Source organism: Ceratotherium simum, chromosome 2 (genome assembly GCF_057802395.1).
Source record: "Ceratotherium simum simum isolate JZ-2026a chromosome 2, ASM5780239v1, whole genome shotgun sequence".
NCBI lineage: Eukaryota > Metazoa > Chordata > Mammalia > Perissodactyla > Rhinocerotidae > Ceratotherium > Ceratotherium simum.
The window spans coordinates 24,542,006-24,561,588 of NC_141901.1; the positions used below are offsets into that span (position 1 = coordinate 24,542,006).

At 36.0% G+C, this 19,583-nt stretch overlaps 1 protein-coding gene across 1 annotated transcript in view; it reads right to left on the reverse strand.

Annotated features, from left to right (window-relative positions):
• Positions 1-1,284: 1,284 nt before the first annotated feature.
• Positions 1,285-19,583, reverse strand: part of PPP2R5A (protein phosphatase 2 regulatory subunit B'alpha) — a 69,111-nt gene continuing 50,812 nt past the window's right edge. Inside the window, exons 5-13 of the mRNA XM_004424892.3 lie at positions 15,059-15,189; positions 13,646-13,705; positions 12,606-12,714; positions 11,884-11,937; positions 5,718-5,768; positions 5,303-5,422; positions 5,087-5,214; positions 4,266-4,367; positions 1,285-2,502 (exon numbers count right to left, since the gene is read on the reverse strand). Coding sequence (XP_004424949.1) covers positions 2,370-2,502; positions 4,266-4,367; positions 5,087-5,214; positions 5,303-5,422; positions 5,718-5,768; positions 11,884-11,937; positions 12,606-12,714; positions 13,646-13,705; positions 15,059-15,189 — 888 coding nt within the window. The 3' untranslated portion in view covers positions 1,285-2,369. The remainder of the gene's footprint in view (positions 2,503-4,265; positions 4,368-5,086; positions 5,215-5,302; positions 5,423-5,717; positions 5,769-11,883; positions 11,938-12,605; positions 12,715-13,645; positions 13,706-15,058; positions 15,190-19,583) is intronic.

The following is a 19,583-nucleotide window of genomic DNA, read 5'->3' on the forward strand; positions in this document are numbered from 1 at the left end:
GAAAACAATTCACATGTATGAGTAGAGCCTTTTTATCTCGTCTAACTTAGCAGCAAGAAACTGTTTTTTGGTTGAATTATTAAAAGTGAACTTGTGCAAAGAAATATTCCCTGCTACTTTTCTAGGCCAGAGAAGCATGCAAATTTGAATTTTAGCCTAGGTCTCGTCTCTATATAATCTTATTGTAAGGCCAGTGCAAAGCCAGGCATAAAAGCTTACATTAACTGTACTGAAAAACAGGTGTGTGTTTTTTTTAAAGTATCTCTAAAGGTGGCACACCACTTTAATATTACTTAAATATCTAATAAAATTTGCTCCAATGAACATACTAAAACTGCATTTCCTGTATTGTGGAAAGTTGAGAGAACTTTTCAATGTGCTTTAGTTACAGTAAGTAGATAACTAGGAAATGAGCATTTTTAGCTCGTCAAAGAAGAAAAACTTCATAAACTATTAGCTGCAGCCTGCCAAAATCCACTCTGGCTGCTCTTCAGTAAAAGAAATATATGTCTAAACCTGATTGCACAAAATAGACATTTAGACCTAACCTTCACTTTCTGGAAAGGCAGGGCCTTGCCTTTCTTCTGTGTTCTGTAGTAGCATCACCCTTTCCTTCTACCTGCGCTGCCCCCAGCTGTCAGTAATCCTGGCTGGTGGTGGGTTAGTGTGAAGAGCTGGTTAAGAACACCTGGACCTGGATGGCTGAGATAAGGCAGCTGCTTGAGAACAAGGTAAACTGTGAGCCGTGTACTGAAAGGAAGAGTTTCTCCTGGGGCCACAGCGAGTGAGAGGAGTTGCTTTTACAGTGACCAAGGAATAACGTGTAGAACCCATGCTGCAGTTCTTCATGGGTGTGAGAGAGTGGAATCAGACATCAGTAGTTGAAAACTTGATAATAACCTCTGACTTCTGATTCTGCCACAATCTCCCTGCCCCCACAAAAAAACAGTGCTAGTATTATAGATTTTGAGATTTATCCTCCTGTGTCTATTTTAATTAAAACTAACATTTAAGGTAAATTAAACCCATCCTCTGTACATGAAGGGCCATGGAGGAGGATGGAAGGATATCCTAGAACTCAGTATTTTATGTAAATCTGTAAAAGATAGATATACTTTGGTAAATGGCTGGAACACCCAACTCTGACACACGAGCTTCCTTTTCTTAGAGTATATCCCACAATTTGCCTTAAAGTTTTCTATATATACACACATGTATGTATAAAAGGGGGGCAGGCTTCTACACGCCCAAACTTAGAGCTGAAAAATGCAAAGACAACATATGGCAAAATACAAACATAGACTTTATTAAATGCTGCTCAATCCCCCAATGAAGATCTTTCATTACAAAACAGTTTGCCACACAACTGCAAGTTAAGAGATTGGAATGGTACTCTGATAACAAAAGATGTGAGAAATACTTGACCAAGTAAAAACATACAAGACCTCTCTATAGTCAACTTTTTCAGAACTCTACAGAGTAAGCCTACTGCATTTCCTTTAAATAAAGCCAGGCAGTGACAATGAGTGCTCTGTGTCACCACATTGTGGGACTCAAAGCCTCCATCCCTGGGTCAGAAGGGCACTGGAGGAAGGGCAGGTTGTGAGGACTGGAAAGGCCCTGCCTTCAGCCTTCGGGAGGAAGAGGAGGAATGAACTGATGAGAGGCAGGCTGAGTGTTCACCTGCGCTGCCTCCACTGATCTGTGCTCATCACACTGGGAAGTTACAGATGAAGGAGGATGGTCATGAGGAACAATCTTAAGAATTTGGTTTACTCTCCCAGCTTTTATTTATATTTTGTGCTTTAAAAAGCCTGGAGATTTAAGTTTTTGCTCAAATTCCAGAGTACAGTAATATCTCTAATGAAGGAAGGCTTAGGGCAGGTAATTTCCCCCATCATATTTCTGGGTGAGACGAAGGGAAGGGTAAGGATTATACCTTAGTTTTATTTTAGGAAATACTCTTTTTCCTAGGATATAACTAAGGTCTGCAGCAATGTGAAAAGCACATTATAAAAGGGAAAAATATACAGAGCAAACTACTATATCTATGTGCAACACAATCAAAAAAAGAATTCAAGTCATAATTCTTACCACTCCCATAATTATCTCACTCATATCATAAATGAAAGTTCATTCATTTCTGTGAAACTTCAGAAGTGACACAAATCAATGCTTAGACAAAGGTTACGATATACTGTGGCCATGATATAGCACAGGGCTATGTTTAGTCCATATATTTCATCATTTACAGTTGCCAGAAAAAAATTGGCCTTTTAATTATACTGATGAGGTTTGTTTCGTAATTTTTACATATTTCAAAAAAGTGTAGAAAACTGTGCCTATCAAACAGAGGTGGTAGGCTTTTTTTATTCGTCACTTGTATTGCTGAGAATAGTGTGCATGTTGTAAGCACTGTTCTGCTTTTCTAGAGCTTTCTTTAGTTTTAGCTCCTCTAATTTTTTCCATAATTCTTCACGTTCCAATTCCTTCTTTTTCTCTCTGTAGATAAACCAAAATTTTTGTAATCAGAAACTTTTATTTCAGAGCCTCAAGAAACATGCTGTTGGGCAAGTTTGCTGGAGAAGACATTTTTCACCCACGTTTCACTTGAATCCCTCTACTAAAGCGTTTGAGGCCAATTCCCTGGAGCACCTCATTACTCCCTGTCACTCTCCTAAGGGTAACAGCATGTCTGTGCATCTCCCATACCAACTGAAAGTTACTACTTGCTTTCCCACCCCTACAAGTCATCACATCACCACCAGGACCGCTGTATCGTCTGTGCTCTACAGTGACCCAGTCCTCTCATGTTAACCTCACGGAAGCCTCCTGCAGTCACTGTAGTACTCATGACCACTCTCTTACAAACAGGACTGAAGGGCTGGCCATGAGGTCAGTCTGGAGCCATTTCCAGGTAGAATCCACATCCTCTGGCACCACATCTCTCGCCACTAACCAGGCTGTATCTTACTGTCTCTTATCTCTTATGTGTCAAATGAAAACTTCAAAGTTCGAATAATCTCTCTCTAAAAAAACCAAAACTCAAAATATTTTATATGTTGTTTCAATTACTTAATTTCAATTCTAAGGAAACACCTCTGAATAACCTGGACCAAACTATTCTGAAGGGCTATATGAACATGTGAAAACAAACATGGGCTTATAGTTCTGCAATTATGTACAATTTAAAGGGACAAAGGTGCTCCTTTATGCAGATAGTAAGATGTAATGATTATTTTTAGTCATGTAAAATATACATTTTTCAAATATAAGTTTCATATGATCCTAATCATCTTTTCTTTCTTCCCATTGCTTCCTCGCGCTCAAACTAGGTACCTAATTTCTATACTTGCCTGAAAAGTGCTGTTTAAAAGAAAGAATACATTGAGTTAGTTGTTGATGGACTAGGATGGCCTTGAGGAAGAGCTGTCCTTTCTCTACTTGCCACAAGAAAAGCATGACTAGGAACTTATGATCAGAATAGATCATCTTTTCCTCACAGCACAGGTAATATACTTATTAGAAGTAAATGGTAGCTATTATCCTCAAATGACAGGTGGGCTCAGGTACAGTGATTACTGCCCTCCCCCCTTAAGTTTCAAATAAATATATGAGAAGGAAGTAATTTTTAGATTATTTTGTAGTAATTTATGAAGTTCTCAAAAAGAGGTAATCACTAAGCCAAGTTCCTAAATGCTGATGTGTGCTATCATTTATTCTCTAAAATATATATATTATTGCAAGGAACAAAATATTAATTAATAGTACTGAGCCAGAGGCATATCATTATGTGAGTTCCCTCTTCCCAGAAAAGAACTATGCTGACTTTAAAATACCACCTTGTTAAGATGTGCAGCTTAAAAACTATACAATTATTGTGCAAAGAGCAGTTGAAGAGTTAACGCTCACTCTGGAAGCCCATGTAGACAAAAACGATTTTCATAAATATAAGAAATCAAATTGTATAAAATAGTGTTTAAAATTCGGCATAAATTGTATTTCACAGCGCAGATGCTACCAGACTGATGAAGTCTAAGGCTCAGAATAAGATAAACAGGATTTATGATCCACATTAAAATCATAATCTAACCATTAGGGGAAGTTTACCTGGAAATGACTTAAAAGTGTTTAGAGACTTTCAAATTGTAATGCTTAATGTAACTGACTTCTTAATTTTAACTTAGAGAAGATACCTTATTGAACTGAATCACATTCAACTAACCTAAAATGGATAGATAACTGTAATTAAAAATATCAAATACCTTTGTCTTTCAGCTTTGTATGAGCTAGTAAGGTCATCGAAAAGCTTGCCATTCATTTCCATTAGAGTTTTCAGCACATTGTATACCAATGCTACAATGGTCCTAAAACGAAAATAAGGCAGCGCTAGGTTATTAATGCTACTAACAGATAAGAAATGTAACACTATCATTTCTGAAATGGGTTAAATGCTGGCTGATTCCCTTAATCCATTGTAGCGATGATAAACTGAAGTGCAAGAGGTTTAGTGAACTTGCTCAAGCTCACACAGCCAGTCGCGGTAGAGATGGTCTGTCTGATTCCAAAACTCATGTTCTTCCCACTGTATCACGCTTAGATTAAACTAACTAAAAACGTTATGGTTATCTTCATCTCTGCTCTAGAGTCTGTTGTCTCAAACCCTGAGTAACAGCATAAAAAGAAGATGAAAAAGGAGGCTGGCCTGGTGGCCTAGGGGTTAAGTGCACACGCTCCGCTTCGGTGGCACAGAGTTCACAGGTTCGGATCCCGGGCGTGCACCAACGCACCACTTGTCAAGCCATGCTGTGGCAGTGCCCCATACAAAGTAGAGGAAGATGGGCACAGATGTTAGCCCTGGGTCCGTCTTCCTTAGCAAAAAAGATCCAACTACCATAATTTGTAAGAAGAAAAGTAGAAAGCAGGATCAGGGAGATTTGCAATTTTAAATTGAAAGTAAGAACATAAAGATACATACATTTAAAACTTTATAAAAGGTTTCCCATATGAATTAGGAGATAAAATGACCAAAAGGTTAAAAAAACAAAAACACAAGAATAACACAATCAACATAAAAGATACTTACGGATTCCAGTGTTCTTTGGAGATTTTGTACAGACTACCAAACATAATTGGCAGAATTTTATCAATATTTTCCTCAATCAAACTAAGAATATATTCATTATTCCAGAAGTACAGTGCCCTTTCTGCAACCTAAAAAAGACATTTAGAAATTTCAAAACTAAAAGAGAAAAGAAGTTAATAGTATAAAATAAAAATGGCTTCACTGAAAACATCATACCTGAAAATGAGAACTGGATACACACTTGGATATCTGCTTAAAAAGGGGCTCTTCAATTTTTTTGAACTGTGTTGGTTCAATGACATCTAAGATTTCTTCAATTTCTCCTAAAAACATCACCTAGGTTAAAAAAATTTCTTTTAAGAAACATAATATGACAAATTATATGATGTTAATGTCGAAAACATACAAATGAGAAGGTTAACCTCCAAATTACACAGTGGACAAAAAAGGTCTTGATGGTATATGCAATTTACTGTAATATACAGGTATTCTACGTTAGTCTCTCTAATCCCCGTAGAACGTCTCCCGGTTGGTAGCAGCGACACTACAGCCAGCTCAAAGAAGCATGGTTTATAGCCCTGAGATTGAGAAGTTCTAATAAAATGCACTATTTTTGTTGAACAAAACTCACCTCTTTCTGACTGCATGTTTTTGGCCAAAATTTCAGCAATCCTCTGATCACCTGCAAAAAGGGAAAAGTTTAGCATGAATTAATAAGCAATGAAGCTGGTTAATCCCAAGAAATTTTTAATAATTGTGATTATATTAATATTCATTCTGAAGTAGATCAATATGATTCAATATCTAAGTGTATCCCCAGACTGTCTGCTCAGCTTTAGACTTTTACTGATTCAACAAGTATTTATTGAGTGCCTTTGTACCAGATACTGTCCTAGATGCTAGGGAACACTGATGAACTTGGGAGAGATGGGGTCCCTGCTTTTCATGAAGCAGGGAGACCAACATAAGTTATCAAACATATAAATAAAATTTTAATAGTAGTAAGTGCTACTTACTACTAAAAAAATAAAGGAAAATATGATAAAGCCTTGGGAGGTGAGGAAGGGAGGTTATTTTAGGGAGAAACTAAGGAACAGATAATTCCTATTGTTTAAACCATCATGAAGCACCAAAAAAGCCAGAAAGCTTCCCAATTTATTTCATGGCTAGCACAATCTTGATAACCGAAATACAACAAAACACAAGGAATCATGAATTTAAGTGAACAAAGTTGCAAAAATTTGTATTAAACTAAATATAACAGTATATTAACAGAATAATAGTACCTGCCTATTATAACTTATTCCAGAATTCCAGGATGGTTCACTCATTATAGGTGAAAAGGGGGAAAAACTATATGATCATCTCAGAAGATTCTGAACAGTTATTTGATATTTTTGATTGACTATATATCGACAAAAATTTAGTAAGCTAGAACTAAGGGAATTTATCAGAAACCATCAGCAATCATCTTATATAATAGTTTCTTGAAAATAGGCTGTAAAACCATCTGGGCCTAGTGCTTTTGTGGTAATAGATCTTTGCCAGCCTTTTAAGATATTGGTGTGGTCCAGTAATGAAGAACACTCATTTATATTAAAAATGGGAAGAACATCATTCTGGAGCCAATCCAGTAAGATAAAAAGGATTTGATAAATAATGTTGGAAAGGAATAGCAGAATTATACTTATTTGTCTAAGTATATAATAATTATCTACCCCCTAAATATTTAAAAAAACTGAAAAATTACTAAAATGAATAGGAAAATTCAATATGTGGCCAGATAAAAGATAAATATATAAAAATCAATACCTTTACAAAACAAAGTATCAGTAATAATCAGATGAAAATAAAAAAGATGCCTTCATAACAAAAACTACCTAAATAGAATTTGCAAGAAATGTTTAAGATTTATATGAAGAAAAATATAAAACTTTACCGAATATCATGAGACTACAAATAGATGAGATGATTTAATGTTATACAAATATTTCTCCTATACTTAATCTATAAATGTAATATAATTTCAATCAAATACCAATTGAATTATTTTCTGAAACTAGAAACACTTACTCTAAATCCAAAAATGTAAGGAAATAGCCAAGAATTTGGGGGGGGGGATTAGGGGGAGAATTAATGGAATGGAACCTGCACTACTGGTATCAGCAATTAAAACAAGATGATATTAGCATGGAAACTGACAGAAAAGATACATGAAATAGAAGAGTATCTAGACAGACTCAAGTATATATGGAGTTTACCATGGGACAAAGGTGGCATTTCAGTTCTATGGGAAACAAATTAGTCAATTTAGTGGTGGTACTTGGACTGGTGGGTCACTATTTATAAAGAAAAAAATGTAGCTCCTTTGGTAGGCAGACCCCTAAAATGATCTCTTATGACCCTTCCTGAATTCACACTCTTGTGTAATCCCCTCCCCTTAAGTGTGGGCTATGTGACTTGCTTCTAACCAACAGAATGTGGCAAAAAGGGCAGAATGTCACTTCCATTACTAAGTTACAAAAGATTGTGACTTCATCTTATTAGCAGACTCTCTAGAGCCTTCTCATCTCGCAAGCTTTGATAAAGCAACCTGCTATGTTGGAGAGGCCCACATGACAAGGAATTGAGGGTGGCCTCTGGCCAATAGCCAACTAGAAACTGAGGCCCTCAGTCCAACAGCCCTTGAGGAACTGAATTCTGCCAACAGCCATGTGAATTTAGAAGCAGATCTTCCCTCACCTGAGCCTTTATATGAGACCCCAGCCCTGGCCAACACCTCGACTGTGGCCTTGTGAAAGACCCTGAAGCAAAGGATCCAGCTGAGTCATGCCTGGATTCTTGATGCACAGAAACTATGTGATAATAAATGTTTGTGTTTTAAGCCATTAAATTTTGTGATAATTTGTTATGTAGCAATAGAGAACCAATACACTTGCTTACCCATTACACAAAAATTTTGATTTCAAATGGTGTAGTGGGTTGAATGGTGGCCCTCCAAAAGATATGTCCATGTCCTCATCTCCAGAATCTATGAATGTGACTTATTTAGAAATTGGGTCTTTACAGATATAATTAAGTAAGGATCTGAAGACGAAATCATCCTGGGTTCTCTGGGTGGGCTCTAAACCCAACAACAAGTGTCCTTATAAGAGACACACAGAGGAGAGACAGAAGAGGAGGCAGCAATGTGAGACTGGAGCTATGCAGACACAAGCCAAGGAACACCCGGAGACACCAGAAACTGGAAGAGGCAAGGAACAGAATCTCCCCTAGAGCATCTGGAGGGATTGCAGCCCTGCCCACACCTTGATTTTGGACGTCTGCCTTCAGAACTGTGAGAGAATAAATTTCTGTTATTTTAAGCCACTAAGTTTGTGGTAATTCGTCATGGCAGCCTACGAAACTATTATAGATGGAATAAAGTTTTTACAGATAAAAACTAAATTCATAAAACAACTAGAATATGATGCTGGAGAATATTTTTATAATCTCAAAAGGTAGGAGGATTTTTCTTAGCATGACGTCAAGGCCAGAAACCATAATGATGAATAGATTCCACTACATAAACAAAATTTTTTTTCTAGTTCTTTAAGGCAAAGATTAAAAACAGTATATTCAGGGCTGGCCCGGTGGCACAGCAGTTAAGTGTGCGCGCTCCACTTCAGCGGCCCAAGGGTTCACAGGTTCGGATCCCAGGCACGCACCGACACACCATTTGTCAAGCCATGCTGTGGCGGCATCCCATATAAAGTAGAAGAAGATGGGCATGGATGTTAGCCCAGGGCCAATGTTCCTCAGCAAAAAAGAGGAAGATTGGCATTGGATGTTAGCTCAGGGATGATCTTCCTCACACGCAAAAAAACCCAAAAAACAGTATATTCAAAGTTAAAAGAAAAACTTGAAATGGATAAAGAATATAATAGGAAAAGAGTTAAAAGTAGGCAAAGGAGGGGGCTGAACCCATGGCCTAGTGGTTAAGTTTGCGCACTCCACTTTGGCAGCCCCGGTTCGGATCCCAGGTGCAGACCTACACCACTCATCAGCAGCCATGCCGTGGCAGCATCCCACATACAAAATAGAGGAAGACTGGCAGAGATGTTAGCTCAGGGCGAATCTTCCTCAAGCAAAAAGAGAAAGATTGACAACAGATGTTAGCTCAGGGTGAACCTTCCTCAAGTAAAAAAAAAAAAAAAAAAAAAGGCAAAGGACACAGAAATATAAGTGACCAAAAACCATATAAAAACATGGTTCAATCCCTGTAATAATAAAAAAAAGCCAACTAAAGTAATATTTAGACTATTAGACCTATTAGACTAGCAAAAATTTTAAAACTTAATATTCAGCATTGGTTAGGGTGAGGAAAAGCAGGCATCTTCACACTCTGGATTGGAATATTATTAAAACTTTTTGGAAGGCAATTTGGAATATGTTAAAATTTCCATGTACTCTTTGACCTAGCAACGTGGTTTTGATTTTAATAATTTGGTTTTTTAAAAAATTAACATACAGTAAAAATTTTTTTTCTTTTTCTGCTGTACAGTTCTGAGGGTTTTTATACACATATAGTTTTGTAACCAACTCCAGAGACAAGACACAGAACAATTCCAACACACTAAAACATCCCCTCACACCCAACAACATGTTTATAACAATGAAAACTCCAATAACTCAAGTGCCCATTAACTGAGGATTGATTAAATATATTATGGTAATCCATATACTGGAATTTGATGCTACCAGTGAAAACATGAAGCAGAGTAATAGGGAAAGATATCCACAATATATTGGGAGGTGAAAAAATCTGGTCAGCACTGTCACACTGTTAGTTTAACCTACACATAAATATATTCATAGAAAAAATTTCTAGAAATATATTCACCAACTTATGTGGTTATTTCTAAGGGACAAGATTGCAAGGAACTTTCTCCACATTGTGCTTTATGATTTTGTATTGTGTGAACTAAGTCAATACACATTACTTTCATAAACAGAAATAACAAAGTCATTTCCATTTTAGAAAATAAAATAATTTCAATACAAGATTTAGGTACATAAAGAATGTAATAAGCTAGCCAAAGCTCTGACTTACTTATCATTTGTAGGAAGCTTTGATATGAATGCCAGGTTTGTAGGAAATGAGTATTAAGGCTCAAATCCAAGTAATATGGCTGTAATTTTGGTGCTGAAATGGCCTATGGTAGAAATTGCAAGATCTCTATATCTACAGATCTCTATGAATTGAAAAATATTTCCTTTGTCAACTTGGACATTTACCTTACTATCTCCTCATCCTGCTCCAACTCTCATTAACCCAACTCACCTCAGCCAGATGTATGGCCATCATCCCTCTCCCTAATCTTCTACTCCTTAAAAAGAAATCACCTATCTCCCCTAGCCACCCCACATTAATTTAATTATATTTAAATTATATCTGTTTACTATTCATCAAGCATGAACCATGACTTGTTATGAGTTTTCTTTGTCTCAATTCTATTGAGAGTTATCATGGGTTTGTATTACATTTTAATCCACTTTAGAGGTTTATGTGGTTTCATGTAAATACTGGGCTTCTCATTCTTCTGATTTGTCTTTAAACTGTTTTTCGCTGTTTCCAGAAAGAACTGTAAGTCTAAAAGTCTAAAAACTCAAGACACCAGAGAATGTAAGAATATCTTTTGTTCTGTTACACAAAGCTCAAGTCAAAGTGGGAATAGTATGTAAATAATTTTTTCAAGCACCTCGAGGCATAGCCTCAGAAAGTTCATAATATAAAGAAAATCTTATAATTTAAATATTTCAAACCATTTGCTTTTCTTCAAGAACTCTTAGTTTAAATATTTAGATTTAGAATACCTAGAAAGCACTCTCAAAATACTTATTTCACCAAGGTTAAAATGTTTTCTAGGGGCCTGCCTGGTGGTGTAGTGGTTAAGTTCGCGCTCCACTTTGGCGGCCCGGGGTTCGCAGGTTCGGCTCCCAGGTGCAGACCGACACACCGCTTGTCAAGCCATGCTGTGGCGGCGTCCCATATAAAGTGAGGAAGATGGGCACGGATGTTAGCCCAGGGCCAGTCTTCCTCAGCAAAAAGAGGAGGCTTGGCATCGGATGTTAGCTCAGGGATAATCTTCCTCACAAGAAAAAAAAAAGTTTTCTATGCTATTTCTCCCTACCTTATCTCTTCTTTTTCTTGAATCTTCAGTCAATTGTCATAACATTTTTATTCTCTCCTGAATCTTCATATTGTAGGCAAATAGTAAGCAGTAGAACTCAAAGACTGAGTTGCTATGCTGATTCATAAAGTAAACAACCTTTATTCCAAGATTATAGTTTAATCACCAAAGGCAAGGAAATGTTTTCAATCCCTATCATGTGGTTTATCATTAATAAGAGGGAAAATCCTATTTCCAAAATTAAAACAAAACTCAAGGGAATAGTTTTTGGACCCTCACAGTGTGTTTTAATTTTAAAAGATAAAGGAAGATCAAAAAGATTATCAGTAAAGATAATATGTATATAAAATTTTACTGTAGTCATTTGATCCTGTCATCACACATCTCAACTACTATATGTTAATATTAATCTATATTTAAGTTATTCAAGACATATCTTATAATTCATGAGAACTCCCCCTCCCAACCCCATTCTCTGAATGTAGATTAACCTCACATTCCTTCTTCTACATGATTTTAAAGTACATTACTACTTCTGTTTGATAACTCTATAAGGGTATGAAGAAAGCTACAATGAAATGCTACAATGTAGACCAAAAACATAAAAATAAATAGAATACTTACTGGTTCTGTTAGTGTTGTATCTTTCTCCAGGAACTGTACAACACAGTAGGCTAGCTAAAATGTAAGGGACAGTTTATAAATATTACTGAGTGAAATAACATTTAGTGATGCAGGATCTTTTTATTTAGCTAACAAAAATGACTACCACATTTTGACAAATTTTACTCTAGTTTAACCCAATATATGAAAATGAATATCTTCACAATTGTGTAACTTTTTAACCTTGAAAGTAACTTCTAGTTCAAAAAAGATACTTTTTTGAGTAGTTAACTTCTGAATATAAAGTTAAACGAAATAAGACTAGAGCTAACATTTTAGTTTTTCAGCATGTTGCTACATGTATGCCTATGCTAATATGATATTATTCTCTAAATATTAACAGAGAAACTAAAATCATTCTCTAACTAGGTTATCACGGCTAGACGGAACAATCTGCAGATTATGTGGGATTTATTCAAAGTCACATAGTTAATTAGGTCAGGGCTTGGACTAGAAAAGAGAACTTGATATTATCTTTCCTATATCTACACTTAAAGTACATTGAGCTTATTTAATAATACTATCATACTTTTAAATTATAATAAAAATTTGCTTTGGGCAACTTACAAAGCAAATTGCTTAATTATACTTAAAATTGCCGCCTCAATATTTTTCAGTTTCTCTGTCTTTATATCAGTCTTTGAAACCATATTCATTTCATCTGAAATTTTTCTGAAACTTACCTGAGCATGAAACAAAGCTAATCCTTTTGCAGTATGCATAGGAATAAGAACCTTCATTAGAAATTGTTTATGTTCTGCTTTCAGTGGCAATGCAAAGCCATTGATAATACTGGAGGGAAAAAAAGGCAGGGGGAAGGGGTAAGTAGTTACCACTTTATCTCTAAAAGTTATTATACCCATGAGTACATAAGGAACAGTGCCCTGCTTCAATCCTGGTGTAGAATGACTTACTCATCTTCAAACTACTTTGAAGTCTGTTCCTCTGTCATTCAATGATCCCAAAAGAAAACTAGGACTGCCAATTAATGTCCCAGTAAGCAATTTCTATCTTCATTTCCTATAAGGCCTATCACTTTATTTATGCATTGTTGCCTTTATTTTTCCTGCGTAAAGCCACAGGAGAGTCAATATCACAATATTGTTAGAATTTTCAACATTTTCTGAAGTAAATGGGTAGTTGCTCTTACTTATTGAAAGATCTGAAATTAAGAAGTAGTTCTTTCCATAATCATTCTCTAAATATTAATAGAGGAGATGAAAATCATTCTCTAAATATAAACAGAAGAGTCTAAACTTCTCTCAAGTTAATACTGCTATGTGGTGAATAAGGAAGGCAAAATGTTCATGTAAATTAAAATCAAAGGCTGTAGATTCTTTTAAAAAGAACAGATGGATTAAGAATGGTCTATCAACATCTGAACAAAAATTCTTGTAACTTCATCAAAGATTCACTATAGCTTATTTCATCTCTTCCCAATCAGATCCTATAAATTTCTGAGGCAGTCTGGCAAGATCAGGCATAAAACATGCCACAGCTTCAAAAGCAGGAAGCCTCTTCTGAAACAGATGTCTTGCATGGCAGTATTTTAATATGCTGACCCCCTAAAAAACTATAATAAGAATTCAGTTGAGAAAATATGTCTTGCGCTTTATATTTAAACTCTAAAATACGAAATAATGTCTCTGACCCCAGCTAAGATTTTAATACATAAAACATTCAAAGTTACTTAATTCTCAAAAGAACAAAAAAACAGACCTACCTTCCTAATATTTCAAGGAGTTCAGCAACACCATTGAAATGTTCTGTTTCATATATAAACCTGAATTTAAAATAAAGATAGATGTAATGAAAAATCAAACATCAGAAAACAGAGAGAGACAGGAAGTCAGGACATCAATCCAAAGGACAATGTAAGAAACATACCAACATGCTTTAGGAATTCTCTGTAAGCTACTTTGACCCAAATCAGTTACTTCTTAGCAATCTTATAAAAGAAGGTCTATTTCCTATTAAACCACATATACTTTTGCTAAAACCTGCTATATATTAAGATAACAATATAATTTCACCTAGAATATTTTATTTTACTTAAAAATTTACAAGAGAAATGGTTTTCTCAAAAAAATACTTTTCAAAATAGGAAACCTCTACTCATAGGAAAATCCAAGAGAAAAGGACCCATATGTAATAAAGCCACTTTCATTCAGAATTTCTCTAAACCTACACAGTCTGCCTAGCTTTCCAAGATTAGGATGGCCTTTAAAGCAGGGAGTCATAAACTCAAATGACTACAGGACAGGGAAGGTATCATAAATGACTCAGATGGACTTAGGAGAGGTCAAAGAAGAACTGGAGAAAGATGCTCTTTCAAGAGGGGGCAGCTATTACTCATCTCTAATTGTTACAGTGTGGGAATGCTAGCCTAATTTTGCCAGATCTTCAGTTAAAACAAACAAACCAAATCTGAAATGTGAGTATTAAAGCGAAATCTTCTAATCTGAAGCAACTACTTAACAGATTATTATTTACAAAGTAGTAAAAAGATAAGCCCCATATAAATTTAATTAGCTTTGTCAGAAAATCAAAGGAAAGCACTTCCATGAGCTATTGATTTATATAGTATTTACATACAAATTTTTTAAACAAAAAGCTCAAAGAAATAGGTAACTAGACAAATTCTCTTCCTCTCAATAAATCTTAAACATGAATACGACTAGTATTACCTATTAAAAACTGTCTTCATTACTACTATCCACTTAGATGAGAAGTAGGTTATTTTATTTTATTTTTTTAATTTATTTTTCCCCCAAAGCCCCAGTAGATAGTTGTATGTCACAGTTGCACATCCTTCTAGTTGCTGTATGTGGGACACGGCCTCAGCATGGCCGGAGAAGCGGTGCGTTGGTGTGCACCCAGGATCCGAACCCGGGCCGCCAGCAGCGGAGCGCGCACACTTAACCACTAAGCCACGGCGCCGGCCCAGAAGTAGGTTAAAGTTTCTAAAAAGTTAGATGCAATCAAATGATGTCCACAAAATAGGCTAAAAATGACTCAAATACTGTCACTTAAATTTGCATATTTCAGCTATTAAAAATTAACCTAAAGGAACTGGAATAAAAAGAAAATGTGGAGGGGGAAAAAAGTGCTATATATGAATATACGACCAATTTACCTGAGGAAAATGTTGTTAATTTGTTTTCTGATGAATGCTCTTAATCCCAGAAATTTCCCATAAATTCGATGCAGAACAGTCTTCAGGAAGTCACGTTCTCTGGGATCTTCACTATCAAAAAGCTCCAGGAGCTTTAAAAAAAATCTGAGAAATTACTTTTTAAAAATAATCGAGCTAAAATTTCACTTTATTCTACTTTTGTTTTTAAGATAACCCATGAAATCTTAAAAAAATTTTTAAAGATTCTGCCTTATCAGATTGAATTTATTCTCGCTAGATAATGAAGCTAAAGAAAAGTTTAGAGAGCATTTCTCTTCACTTATTTCATTTCAAAAAAATGACACAATAAATAATATAAAAACACAATAATATAAAAAGTGGAATTTTTTTGCCTTGCCACTCATTTTAAAATTCAATCCTACTCTTAACTACTAAATATGGCTCATAATTTTAGAGTGTTGAAATTTGAGATATTTTTAATGCTTTTTGATAGTAAATCAAAAACACATACAAAATTTTTAGCTTGCAGATTGCAAGTCATTAAATAAATGAAGTTTAAAAATATACATGTACAAATATGTATTCCCAGTTTATCAGAAAGATTTATACAAACCAAGCCTTCTTTTTTTTATGATTTTACACTAAAAAATTTCAAGAGTCACCATGCCAACAGCTCAAAAAGTAATAATTAGTAGAATAAAATTTTGGCAGATACATGCTAATAGAGTGGAAATCATCCAAGAAACAACACTGAAATAAAAGAGGAGACCACAGATTTTTATTTTAAGTCAGCTTAGCAAATGGCTGAAAAATTTTAAACCAGTTCAAATCGGCCAAATCAGCATTTTCCTACACCTCTACACAACTCTTTAGCAAAGGGAGGATAAAGACTAGATCTTTGAAAAATTTGAAGTCAAAAGCTCAGATTTCCATTTTAAAGAAACTGAATTTCTTCTATCAGAAACAAGTATTACTGTATTTTAAATGAAACATTGGATTTTCTTAGGAAAAAATATAAAATAATCTTTCTTTATACGATATAATTACCTATGAAGTTGTGAAGGAATTTTACGTTCTGTACTTTGAAATTGATAATTACAGTCATGATGGCAAGCTCTGAACCTCATCAGAAGTTCTTTTTCCATTCTGTCTTGAATTATTCATGTACATGTGTATCTCTTCTACTAGAGTGGATATTTTTTGAGGGTAGTGATGACTTTAGTCATATTTATATACCCCTAAACAAGTGTCTTGCTTATAGTTTGCATTCTTTGTTCACTAGCTTATTAAAGTATTGCATGAGGCTCCAGCAAAAAAATATCCATGAGCATGAAAATTTATATTAACATACCTAATAAATTCAGTTCAAATTATTCTAATTAAAAATGGCTACACTACTTAAGACACTCAAATGCAAGTTTCTGATGTTGGGTTTACTTGGAAGATATGCTTTCAAATTAATAAAAGGGGCCCTTCATTGTTAAGGTCATCATGTCTAATTCAAGAACAATATAATTTAATACAAGTTGATCCTCAGGGGGGAAATACTAAACTAAAGAATAGTTGTTAGCTAAGTGTCAAATCTATTTAAAGAAATCTATTTTGAAATAGTATAATTAAATAAAATAATCTAATTAGAAATACAATATTCACATAATAAAACACAAAAAACTAATAATTGGGAAACTATGTTTCTTATTCTGGCTCTGATACTTATATCTAACTGTGCTTTTAAGGGTAATTCATAACCTCTGAGCCTATTTCTTCATTGACAAAATGAGGATGGTTGAAACCATTTTTTTTTTAAGAGAAGGTAACATCACAGAGAGTCTAGTTCAAATCCTGACTGTGCCATCTAGCTCTTTATATAAAAGCACATAAGGACAGTGCCTGGCACATGAAAAGCACTCAATAATTCTTAGCTTCCTTCTTTCTTCTGAAATCCTATGATTTGAACATAACCTATAATTATGCAATTGTTTTCTTCCCTTAAAATAATGAATGTTCTGGGCCGGCCCCGTGGCTTAGCGGTTAAGTGCGTGTGCTCCGCTGCTGGAGGCCCGGGTTCGGATCCCGGGCGCGCACGGATGCACCGCTTCTCCTGCCATGCTGTGGCCACGCCCCACGTACAGCAAGTAAAAGGATGTGCATCTATGACATACAATTATCTACTGGGGCTTTGGAGGAAAAAAATAAATAAATAAAAAATAAAATAAATAAATTAAAAAAAAAAGAATGTTCAAATTTATACTTTAGATTTTTTTCCTGTACTACTTTTTTTTTTCTGAGGAGGAGGATTGGCCCTGATCTAACATCTGTTGCCAATCTTCCTCTTTTCCTTTTTTCTCCCCAAAGCCCCAGTGCATAGTTGTATATCCTAGTTGTAGGTTCTTCTAGTTCTTCTATGTGGGACGCCGCCTCAGCATCTCTTAACGAGTGGTGAGTAGGTCCGTGCCCAGGATCCAAACCGGCGAACCCCGGGCTGCTGAAGCGGAACGCACGAACTTAACCGCTACGTCACCGGGCCAGCCCCTCCTGTACTTCCTTTTTTGTTTGTTTTGGTTTTTTTGTTTGTTTTTTGTTTTTATAATTTTATTTATTTATTTTTTTCCCCCAAAGCCCCAGTAGATAGTTGTATGTCACAGCTGCACATCCTTCCAGTTGCTGTATGTGGGACGCAGCCTCAGCATGGCCGGAGAAGTGGTGCGTCGGTGCGCACCTGGGATCCCAACCCGGGCCGCCAGCAGAGGAGCGCACGCACTTAACCGCTAAGCCACGGGGCCGGCCCTTTCCTGTACTTCTAAGTCTTAAAACTTACCACCCTAATCAAATAATATCAAAATATAAAAGCTGAGAATTCCCATACATACTATTTATTAAAGCAGCACACTAATACCTTAGATCTGTGAAAGCACAGTCATATAAACTGCTAAAAACAAATTATTGGGCCTTGGCTTCTCAGATAATTCAGACATTTAGAGTAGAATGTAGAAAAAGGGTCCCACCCCACCAGTTTTCTTCTTGCTCCCCCTCACTGAATAATCTAGCAGCCGAAATACCTCAAGCTCCAGCAGGAGGAAGCACTAAGGCAACTGTTCCCCTCAACCTGCAGTTATCTTAAGATTTTAATTTTTTTATTTATTTTTCCCCCAAAGCCCCAGTAGATAGTTGTCTGTCATAGCTGCACATCCTTCTAGTTGCTGTATGTGGGACGCGGCCTCAGCATGGCAGGAGGAACAGTGTGTCGGTGCGCACCCGAGATCCGAACCCGGGCCACCAGCAGCGGAGCGCACGCACTTAACCGCTAAGCCACCGGGCCGGCCCCCTGCTGTTATCTTAAATACAATTTAATATGGCATTACTAGAGTTCCTTAATATACTGTACTCCTGTAGCACACAAGACTATAGAAGGAAATAAATATGCATTCATTTGCAGTTACCAAAATAACATAGCTCCGTTTAATCTGATTGATTTTTACTTGTGATTGAAATGTACATTTTACTGTTAACACACAGTATTTCTTCATAGTTTATGAAGAGCTATTTGAATGGTTGAAGAACATATTCTTGACAATGTTCTTCATTTATCAATACATTCACAGCAACTAGTCAGAATACTTTGTATGAAGTCAGGGGTAGCTACAAATGACCGAAACTGAACTCCAAATATGTGAAACTCATATCTGTAGAATCTTTATCATAGGGGACACACAATGGTGGTAAGGGGTAGGAAGGGTCCTTGTAATGATTTTAATCCTTGCCTCAACACTGGGTTCATTACTACCCCTTCACCCATCTTCTACCTTTCTTTTTTTTTTTTAATTTTTTTAAATTAATTAATTTATTTTTTTCCCCCAAAGCCCCAGTAGATAGTTGTATGTCATAGATGCACATCCTTCTAGTTGCTGTACGTGGGACACGGCCTCAGCATGGCCGGAGAAGCGGTGCGTCAGTGCGCGCCCGGGATGCAAACCCGGGCCGCCAGCAGCAGAGCGCGTGCACTTAACCACTAAGCCACGGGGCTGGCCCCACTTCTACCTTTCTTTAAAATGCAAATAACTCTAGAAGAGGAGAGCATCAAATTCCTCATGAGACCTTACATACTGATAAGTATTTCAAAAGAGAAAACGGACATAAAAAGGTTCGGTCTACTTCACAGTTTTGTCTAGGGCCAGCCAATTCCATGTAGTTAAAAGAGGCCTTTAAATTCTTGAAAAGATTTTGAAAATAAAAATAAAAATGAACATACTTTGAGAAATTAATTTTGAGTATGCAGGTTCCAAAAATAGCTAATAACCAATTTTAAAAAAGAAAGAAGGTATCATATACGTTTAACTCTATCGCCTTTTCTTCTTAAAGATCCCATTTTATCTGTGGTTCAGGAATTGGGTGGCTAGAATGCCTAAGGTGGGAAAGGGAAAGGAAAAGGGAAGGTAATTGATACCTGATGACAGGAAAGAAGCCTACAGCCCAAACTCCTAACAATGATTCTATTTCCATTTTTACCCTCTCTGTCATTTCAAAG